A 10,910-nucleotide genomic window follows, 5' to 3' on the forward strand; every position below is an offset into this window, starting at 1 on the left:
AAGAAAAAAAGAGAAATACCATGACTCAAATACAGAAGACACTGTGTGTCCTTACCAGTCTTGTGTTCACATTGCGACAATAACCTAAGCAGGTAAAACAAGGAATACCATGACTGAAAGACAGAGGAGACACAGCGTGTCCTAACCACAGAGATATAGAATATTCTATATGTCTGTGGTCCTAACCAATCTTGTGTTCACATTGCGACAATAACCTCAACAAGACAAACAAGGAATACCATGACTGAAAGACAGAGGAGACACAGCGTGTCCTTACCAATCTTGTGTTCACATTGCGACAATAACCTCAACAAGACAAACAAGGAATACCATGACTGAAAGACAGAGGAGACACAGCGTGTCCTTACCAATCTTGTGTTCACATTGCTACAATAACCTCAACAAGACAAACAAGGAATACCATGACTGAAAGCCACAAGAGACATAGCGAGTCCTTACCAGCACAGCGGCGGATCTCCTGTCGCTTGGGAATCAGGACGTCGCTCTGCTGAGGTCGCTCCCCCTCCCCCACCCCTTCCCTGCACAGGTCAGATCCATCCCGCCCCCACGGGGTGGCCTTGCACAGAAAGCGCTCCACGTTACACAACACAGCCAGCGAACACGCTGTCATGGCCAGTCCGTGTCACTGTCAGGCTGGCATTGACACTGGCACAAACAAATACTAGAGTATTTGAGTTTTGAAGCTTAGAGACTTTGTAGTAAAGAGGACATTGTTTCTCCAGTGATACTTGTCACTTGTAGCTAGCTCCGCCGCGTCAAGTTGATGCTGGCACTGCCACTGCCACTGCCACTGCCACTGCGGAATGGCAAACTTGGGTCTTTGAGCCTTCAATTACGTCGTAGTAAAGAGAACATGTTTTCTCTCCAGTTATACTAGTGACTTGTAGCTAACCCTGCCACGTTAATACTGACACTGACACCAAAGAGCTCTTTGCTGGCACTGGCAACTGTCACTGCTACAGATTACAGTATTGCCGGCTGAAAGTCTTCGAGTCTTCAAGTTAAGAGATACTGTAGTAAGGAGTTCATTGTTTCTTGAGTGAGAATGTCACTTGTTGCTAAGTCTACAAGAAGTCTCATTTAGAGGGCTGAGAGCTAACCACAAAGCATGATCATTATCCAAGACAACAGCCTGGTGAAACAAGTACCCTCCCTGCTTCGGGCTACCATTGGCACCAACGAATGCTCCAGTATCCAAGGAAACAGTAGGGAAAACCTTGGAGCTCAACAGCTATGTAGTAGTACCTTGTCGCTTGCAGCTAATCTGACAAGAAGACTCTTCGGTTAGACTAGTCTCCAGAGCTAACCGCAATGCCGCGGCTTTCCGTCCACGATGACATCTCCCTATGGCAAAACCAGCACTTGGGCTTACAATCAAAGCTGCAAGTAGTCTTACTGGCTTATCGCAAAGCACGATATTTGTCCCAAAAAACATTTTCCATCTGGCGAATTCGAAACTATTTGCTTACAAACCGTACAGAAAATATTTCTGATTCAAGCTACCGCACAACCACACCATCGTCCACGATGCCATTCTTCCGGCAAAACTGTGACGAGATGTTTCCGCTAATTCGCTTCAAGTTGTGTTTTCGTAAATGCCGGTTGACCTCAAAACACGAACGTAGTCCCAAAGCGTGATTGTTTTCGAGAAAAGCAGTCTCTTACAACTTCCTCTACACCACAGCTTCACTCAAGCGATGCCAGAAATATTATGTCGAATAAAACATCAATTGTCTTTTATAAGTTCTTGCACACAACATACAGTGGCAACCTTTGCCTAGCACACAATACTGTAGCAACGTTCACCATTCATTCACCACAGACGGAGAGAGAGTTAGACACACATGTATGCAGTAAAGAAATGCAACCTGTCAGTGTTCAGATTGCCATTCCCTGTGGTCAGACTCTCTCTGTGCTTAGTACGGATTTGTTGTGCTGACTACAGGAGGCAAGACAAACAGACATGTATCTATTGAAAAGAAATGCAACCTGTCAGTGTTCAGATTGCCATTCCCTGTGGTCAGACTCTCTCTGTGCTTAGTACGGATTTGTTGTGCTGACTACAGGAGGCAAGACAAACAGACATGTATCTATTGAAAAGAAATGCAACCTGTCAGTGTTCAGATTGCCATTCCCTGTGGTCAGACTCTCGCCGTGCTTAGTACGGATTTGTTGTGCTGACTACAGGAGGCAAGAAAAACAGACATGTATCTATTGAAAAGAAATGCAACCTGTCAGTGTTCCGTTTGCCATTCCTATGGTCTCAGAGTCTATATCTTCCTCTGCCCGGCACTATGGGTGCTGACTACATTCAACATTGCGTTCCTCACAGAGTTCAAGTTCACACCACTGAGCAGTTCAACAAACATCGCATAATGCAAGAAAGAGAGACATGTATTCAGTTTGGAAAAGCAACCAGTCGGTGTTCAGAATGCCATTTCTATGGTCTCAGAGTCTATCACTTCCTTTGCCTGGCACTATACGGTGCTCACCATAACACTGTGTTCCTCACACACAGAGTTCACACAATTGAGTTGTTCACCATTCATCACATAAGGCAAGAACTAATAGAGACAAGTATCCAGTAAACGAAAGTGCAACCTGTAAGTGTTCACATTGCCAATACAATGATCCGAGAGTCTATCTCTTCCTCTGCCTGGTACTACGGGAGCTCACTTCAAAACTGTGTTCCTCACAGAGTTCACACAACTGAGTTGTACAAGAGAGAGAGAGAGAGACATGTATCCAGCAAAGAAAAGCAACCTGTCAGTGTTCAGATTGCCATTCCTGTGGTCTCTGTCAGCATCTCTCTTCCTCTGCATAGCACAACCCTACCATGCTGTGTTCAGTACTGCACTGAGTGACGGTCTGTCGCGAACACTCGATAGCTAGTGGCCGCTCGCTGGGCTGTGGCAAGGGAAACTCTAATGAGGAAAACAAGATCAATGGAGCCGTGTAGAAAAGGAAACGAATGTCCCCATACTGTTCTTTCTTGTAACACTTGGCATTTACAATGCATGCAAGGGAAAACGCCCCATTGAGGATTGGTTTCGATCCGATTTTGACTCCAAGTGGAATTGGAAATCGATTGTGTGACACTGTCTCAGTCTGTCTGTCTTTCCGGCTTCTCAGCTTCCGTAAGCTGATCGCAAAAACCTGTTAGTAGCCATAAAAAGGACAGACACAGAGAACAAAATCATAGCTTGATTGAAAATCCCACGTGTCTTTCGTTGAGTTTCAAGCAGTCCTTAGATTATATACCATCCTCTGTCCAAGCGTTCTTTTTCAGTCTCTTCAAATTATCATTTTGTGTTTGTGTGTTAGCGGTTTTTCTTTGCTAAGTTCAAAACCATTGGCCCTAAGGCCAAATAAAATCTTACTGAAACCCTGTCTGAAACCTTGTGATTCAAACACAAGCGCCTTTAATGTCATTGATTATTTGCCACACCGATGCTTCATATCTTGTACCCTTTAATTTTTCCTTTATTCTACTGATTCGGCAATCAAACCAATTCAGTATACATATGAGCTAATCAAACTATTAATTAGTTTGATCACCGAATCGGCAGAATAAAGGAGAAATTGAGGCTACAAGATATGATGCATCGTTGCAGTAAAATATTGAAGCAGTTTGAACACCATTAGCCTGTTGGATGCCAAAGAGAATAATGAGAGTAGCAAGAGAACGGTTCGGTACGGTAAGCAATTCTGATTGTGAATCAAACTATTAGAGTGGTAGAAGTAGCTAGTGCACTAATGTACACAATGTGAATCAAACTATTAGAGTGGTAGAACTAGCTAGTGCACTAATGTACACAATGTGAATCAAACTATTAGAGTGGTAGAAGTAGCTAGTGCACTAATGTACACAATGTGAATCACACTATTAGAGTGGTAGAAGTAGCTAGTGCACTAATGTACACAATGTGAATCACACTATTAGAGTGGTAGAAGTAGCTAGTGCACTAATGTACACAATGTGAATCACACTATTAGAGTGGTAGAAGTAGCTAGTGCACTAATGTACACAATGTGAATCACACTATTAGAGTGGTAGAAGTAGCTAGTGCACTAATGTACACAATGTGAATCACACTATTAGAGTGGTAGAAGTAGCTAGTGCACTAATGTACACAATGTGAATCACACTATTAGAGTGGTAGAAGTAGCTAGTGCCCTAATGTACACAATGTGAAAAAATCCAAACACAGATAGACGAACGTTCCAAAAATTCTGATTCTAAAAACAAGAATTGTAGGTTAATGGAACGTTTATTACCGACAAAACAAGAATTGTAGGTTAATGAAACGTTTATTACCGACAAAACAAGAATTGTAGGTTAATGAAACGTTTATTACCGACAAAACAAGAATTGTAGGTTAATGAAACGTTTATTACTGACAAAACAAGAATTGTAGGTTAATGAAACGTTTATTACCGACAAAACAAGAATTGTAGGTTAAAGGAACGTTTATTACCGACAAAACAAGAATTGTAGGTTAAAGGAACGTTTATTACCGACAAAACAAGAATTGTAGGTTAATGAAACGTTTATTACCGACAAAACAAGAATTGTAGGTTAATGAAACGTTTATTACCGACAAAACAAGAATTGTAGGTTAATGAAACGTTTATTACCGACAAAACAAGAATTGTAGGTTAATGGAACGTTTATTACCGACAAAACAAGAATTGTAGGTTAATGGAACGTTTATTACCGACAAAACAAGAATTGTAGGTTAATGGAACGTTTATTACCGACAAAACAAGAATTGTAGGTTAATGGAACGTTTATTACTGACAAAACAAGAATTGTAGGTTAATGGAACGTTTATTACTGACAAAACAAGAATTGTAGGTTAATGGAACGTTTATTACCGACAAAACAAGAATTGTAGGTTAATGGAACGTTTATTACTGACAAAACAAGAATTGTAGGTTAATGGAACGTTTATTACCGACAAAACAAAATGTTACTGATGTACTAGTAAATGTAAATACGTTTTTTTCTGTTTACTAAGTGTTCGTCTGTCTGTGCACTTCAAAGACCGCTGGGTGAAATATCTGTGAATGTAACGTATTGTTTTGTCAATAACAAACGTTCCAAAAACTTACCTTTCTTGTTTTTTCATTAAGATTTTTGGAACGTTGCAATTTGGCAGTCTCTTTGTTTTTGGATTGAGTAAATGTAACGTTTTGTTTTGTAAATAATATATGTTAAAGTCCGTAGACAATGTGAATTTGTATCAGCTCGACACAATACCATCAGCCTGTTGGATGCCAAAGAAAAAGGGGAGAGCAGTAGCGATAGTGCCACAAGTACGATAGAGTGTGAGTGTGTGTGTGAGTGTGAGTGAGAGGACTCGCCCAGGCGAAGGCCACACCAAGGTATCGATCGCTTACCGCATTTCTGGCACTTGTGGCCAGCCATACGCTTGATGCTGCGTGACGGTGTCTGTGCGCTCTGCTCTTGTATTAGGCTGCTGACGTGCTGTCCACAGTTATTATCCTCCCACTTGAGTTTGGGGCGGGGGAGGAGGGGGGTGAAGGGAGGGGCAGACTGACTGGGAAGATATGAAGCAAACTAAATGAGAGAGAGAGAGAGAGAGAGAGAGCCGAGAGACAGAGAGACAGGGAGAGAGAGAGAGAGGGGCCCGGGCGGAGAGAGAGAGAGAGAGAGAGAGAGAGAGAGAGAGGAGAGACTGAGAGAGAGAGGGGGGAGGGAGAGAGAGAGAGAGAGAGAGAGAGACTGACTGAGAGAGAGAGAGAGAGAGAGCCGAGAGACTGAGAGAGAGAGAGAGAGAGAGAGGGGGGGCGGAGATAGAGAGAGAGGAGAGACTGAGAGAGAGAGGGGAGGGAGAGAGAGAGGGGAGGGAGAGAGAGAGAGAGAGACTGAGAGAGAGAGAGCCGAGAGACTGAGAGAGAGAGAGAGAGAGAGAGGGGGGGGGGCGGAGAGAGAGAGAGAGGAGAGACAGAGAGAGAGAGGGGGGGAGGGAGGGAGAGAGAGAGAGAGAGAGAGAGAGAGAGAGAGAGAGAGAGAGAGAGAGAGAGAGAGAGAATTGAATTGAACTTTATTTAACAAGGATTAAGATTTAAGGCTACGCCTTTTCTTACAATCTGTCCTTGGGACGCATAGACACACAATTATATAATTAAACAATTAAAAATTAAAAAGTTAACCAACAAAAGGAGGTCGGAAAATGTCAGCACGTGATAATATAATAAAGATGACGATGATGATGATGATGACGATGATGATGATAATGATGATGATGAAGATGAGGCATGAAGAGCATACATATGTGTTTATTCAGAGAGAGAGAGAGAGAGAGAGAGAGAGAGAGAGAGAGAGAGAGAGAGAGAGAGAGAGAGAGAGAGAGAGAGAGAGAGAGAGCTCAGAACTTTATTACATAAGGATAAAGGGTTTAGGCTTAGCCTAATCTTCCAACCTGTCCTTGGAACATATACAGAGAATAATTGTAAACAAAAGAGAGAGAGAGAGAGAGAGAGAGAGAGAGAGAGAGAGAGAGAGAGAGAGAGAGAGAGAGAGAGAGAGAGAGAGAGAGAGAGAGAGAGAGAGAGAGAGAGAGAGAGAGAGAGAGAGAGAGAGATTTAATGAAATGAGGCTGAAAACTGTATTTACAGCCTAGGATAACCCGCTCATCAGCATCAATAACAGATATATAACCAATTAAAATCTAATATTTCTGTTTGAAATGTTTTAATCTATCACCGGTCTGGGAAATGGCTATTGCGATCACTTTACACTGGGTTCGCGCAGCATTTTCATTCAATTTGATCTATTTCCATTTTTGTTTTCTTTTGGAAGACCTCACACATACAAACTCTTTTTTTTTTTTTTTTAAGCATAAGAAGAAACACCGCAATAACGAGCCAAAACAAAGGCCAATAACTCCGCACCAAGATACGGAATGGGGTTCGCGGTGGCGCAGCTTCTGTTCTCTGAGGAAAAGACATCAAGATGCAGACAATGCCCCGAAACCATTCTCTGCTCGTTTACTATCGTCTTTGTGACTCATCTTGTTCTTCTTTTATCTCCGTGCGGCATCTCTGTCTGTCTGCTTGTCAGTCTGTTCGTTTGTCTATCTGTCTCTGATGACAAAAGTGAACGTAACGTTTTGTTTTGTCAATAATTAAACGTTCAAACAACTTACCTGTCTTGTTTTTTTATTCTGAATTTTGGAACATTGGTAGTTAACAAATCTTATTTGACCAAATGTATATGCTATGTAATCCTAATTACAGTGTGTGTGTGTGTGTGTGTGTGGGTGTGTGTGTGTGTGTGGGTGTGTATGTATGTATGTGTGTGTGTGAGTGTGTGTGTGTGTGTGTGTGTGCATGCTTTTTCATATTAGCCTGACTGCTCGTCCTACCGCGTTCGTCTGTTTCATCGTCAGCAACCTTGTGCGTGGGAACAGGAACTGGGAAGTATTCCTGTCTGTGAGGGATATCAGGCTGTGTGTGAGTGTGTACATGATATACATGGCGCGACATGCCCGTCTATCTCTGAGAGCCTGGCTGTTTATCCGTCCGTCCGTCAGTCAGTGTGTCTGTGAGCGTGCTTGCAAGCTTGGTACCGCAGAATGTCTGCCATGGAATGCATTTTGTGTTTGCGTGTGTAGCTGTGTGTGTATGTGGAGAGGGAGGGAAGTGGGGGGGGGGGGGGGGGGGTTCTTGTGTGCCGCATGTATGCTTTCTCCTCAGTGATTGAATATGCGTACGTGCCACAGCAGGTAAAAACATGCCTTAGGTCACAGCACAGGGTCGAAGTGCACTTGCATTTACACACGCACGCCTGTCACAGGACATAAAGCACACCCGCCCCACAAACTCCTGCATTTTTGCCGACGTGAATCAGTGGCACGTGCATGCACTCTTGCATAAAGCCGTCTAACAGAGAATGGCACGCGACCCTCCCAGCACACACTCCACCACATTCCAACAATATCACACATAATGACAGACATCAAGCACCACAGACAGGGAACATTGGGAAGAGAGGAGGGGAAGGTGGGGCGGGGAGGGGGGGGGATAGCAAGGAGGTATATGAGTAGGGGGTGTCATTTGGGGAAGAATAATAATAATAATAATAATAATAAATGAGCATTTATATAGCGCAACATCATAACTTTACAATTATGCTCTTTGCGCTTGACACATTTAAAATTAAAACACAGTTATACAAGCATTTACATCTACATTCATAGTCAACAACGCTTAATTAACAAGAAGAGCAAACGCTCGATCGAGTCACTTTCGCAGTTCTGAATATTATATGAGGCATCAGATGGACAGGAAGAAATTGCTATTCACAACACAATGAGTCACGTTCACATAAAATTTGAGCCCGGTCACTTTTATAGTTTCCGAGAAAAGCCCAACGTTAAGTTGTGTGTTGCCGAACAGAAAAGGCTAGTTATCTCCCTTGTTTTTCTGATAACGTTCGTAAAAGGCTACAGATGTAAATACTTTGATGTAAAGAATAATCCTACAAAGTTTCAATCACATCCGATGAACTTTGTCAAAGATATAAAATGTCTAATTTTTCCTTTGACGCTGACCTGTGACCTTGAAAAAGGTCAAAGGTCAACGAAACCATCGTTAAAGTGTAGAGGTCATTGGAGGTCACGACTAAACAAAATATGAGCCCGATCGCTTTGATAGTTTCCGAGAAAAGTCCAACGTTAAGGTGGTGTCTACGGACGGCCGGCCGGACGGCCGGCCGGACGGCCGGCCGGCCGGACAGACTAACACTGACCGATTACATAGAGTCACTTTTTCTCAAGTGACTCAAAAAGCATACACCATCAAGAGGTGGGGAGGAAGGCAGAATGGAGAAAGTGGGGGTAGGCCGGGGTATAGGCGGGAGCGAAGGGCATTAATTTTGTGGACAGGAGAGGATACGGGGAGGGGGGGGGGGGGGGGGGGGGGTAATCAAGCACCAGAGACAGGGAGGTGGGAAAATCGGGGGGGGGGGGGGGAGATATATATATACTCACAGAGGGCGACAGACAGACAGAGAGAGAGAGAGAGAGAGAGAGAGAGAGAGAGAGAGAAACTTGACGGAGAGAGAGAGAGAGAGTCAGACAGAGAGAGAGAGAGAGAGAGAGAGAGAGAGTATGGAGGTAGGGGTGTCATGGCAATCGAGCCTCTGGGAGCTTAATTTGCGGAAATTGCTGGCACCGTCTGCTGGTGTCGTCCATCAAGAAGGGAAACAGTAATCCGCAAAGCTTCCTGTACACGCCTACTGTATTTTACTTTCATCTCCGATTGTCTCATCACTCAAAGCGTTCACGGTAAGTCCCGCTGTCAGTCAGTCAGTCTCACGTTTCATTCTGTCTCGTATGTCACCGGCCGGCGACGCCAAGCAAGCGTATTCCTGTGTTTTGATCGGCCATGCGTTGCTGCGGAGACGGTAGTTTTGTCTCCTTCAGGTGTTAAAGAAAGGTTAGTTCAAAATGACCAAACACAAAATTAAATTAAGAATAACATATTGTCATGACATGCCCTGTTTGTAGTTGGGCCGATATACCAGAAATCACACACACACACACACAGGCACACAAACACACACACACAAACACACACACACACACACACACACACACACACACACACACACACACACACATTAATTCATGATTTTTCGCCTCACCGCACATCTCTTGCATCCCAAGCAAGCTTTCATTTTTTTCGACTTATTTTATTTTTCCTCCATCTCACTCGACTTACTTTTTTTTCCCCTCCACCTCAGTCGACTTAGTTTTTTTCGACGTTTTCACCTCACTCTTTTTACAAGCCATTTAAACCTCCCACCTCTCAGCAGGAACTCCAGTTACCGTGGGACCATAGTTTTTCGATGGAACCGAGTTAGGTTTTAAACAAAAAAATATTATTTTAAATGAGGCCCTCATGGAGACTAACGATAAGAACATCTGGGTTCCCCTTGACAAAGGGAGATAATTATCACGCGTGCACGGCTCTCTTTTCATGCTGGCCGACTGATAAGACACACTCACACAAAACCAGTGATTTTATTTTTTTGAAAGGCCCTCGACGCTCCCCACCACCCCCCCCCCCCCCACTCCGCCTGTAAGGCTTCAAGAAAGTAGACGGAGGAGGTTGTGAAGGAGCAGAATGGAAAGAATCAACAATTGAAGAAAGAATCCCCAAAAACATGCAGATCCTGCAAAGGACGCAAGGAAAGAAATACCATCAAGGTAAAGGGAATGAAACCAGCCCGAGAAGACGCACTTTACGCATACGTACATAACAGAAAGACTTTCCCACTTGACAGTCTCTGTGAGAAAAAAGTAATAATGACATACTCACGTGAATAACCGATTCGCGGCTTGTACACGCGTGAACCAGGTGTGGGTGTATGGTTGGTTAGTGTTTTTTTGGATCGTCCCTATACAACCAATTTGGCTATCCGCGAATGCAAAATTGTTTCCTTTCTCCGAGCTAGGTGAGGAAATAACGGTCTGCATAATAAGTGTATGCATGGCATGTCAGGAACATACTGAAGGCTTACAGCAAGAGTTTTGCCATGATAATGGAGACAAAAAGAAGAGTCTCCCTGACAGCCACAATGATGGACAAGATGCAAACAACAGCAAAGCATGACAAGAATGTCACGATGCATTTTCCTCTTTCTTTTCCTGGGAAAAAGCGATTACTCCAACACGAGAGAATGGATCTCAACAACTATAAGCAACACATACATACAGACAGACAAGCAAAAAATAAAACAAAACAACAACACACAAATAAACAAGCAAACAAAAACACAAGCAAAGAGACAGAGAGATAACGGGACAGACAGACAGACAGACAACAGAGCTAGCACGCGCGGACCAGAAACAGAG

General features: G+C 43.4%; 1 protein-coding gene across 1 annotated transcript in view; it reads right to left on the reverse strand.

Moving 5' to 3' along the window:
• The window catches only part of LOC138965388 (uncharacterized), a 161,737-nt gene extending 160,161 nt beyond the window's left edge, over positions 1-1,576 (reverse strand). The window contains exon 1 of the mRNA XM_070337527.1: positions 460-1,576. Coding sequence (XP_070193628.1) covers positions 460-631 — 172 coding nt within the window. The 5' untranslated portion in view covers positions 632-1,576. The remainder of the gene's footprint in view (positions 1-459) is intronic.
• Positions 1,577-10,910: the final 9,334 nt, after the last annotated feature.

The sequence above is a fragment of the Littorina saxatilis genome, linkage group LG4 (genome assembly GCF_037325665.1).
Source record: "Littorina saxatilis isolate snail1 linkage group LG4, US_GU_Lsax_2.0, whole genome shotgun sequence".
In the NCBI taxonomy this organism is placed as follows: domain Eukaryota; kingdom Metazoa; phylum Mollusca; class Gastropoda; order Littorinimorpha; family Littorinidae; genus Littorina; species Littorina saxatilis.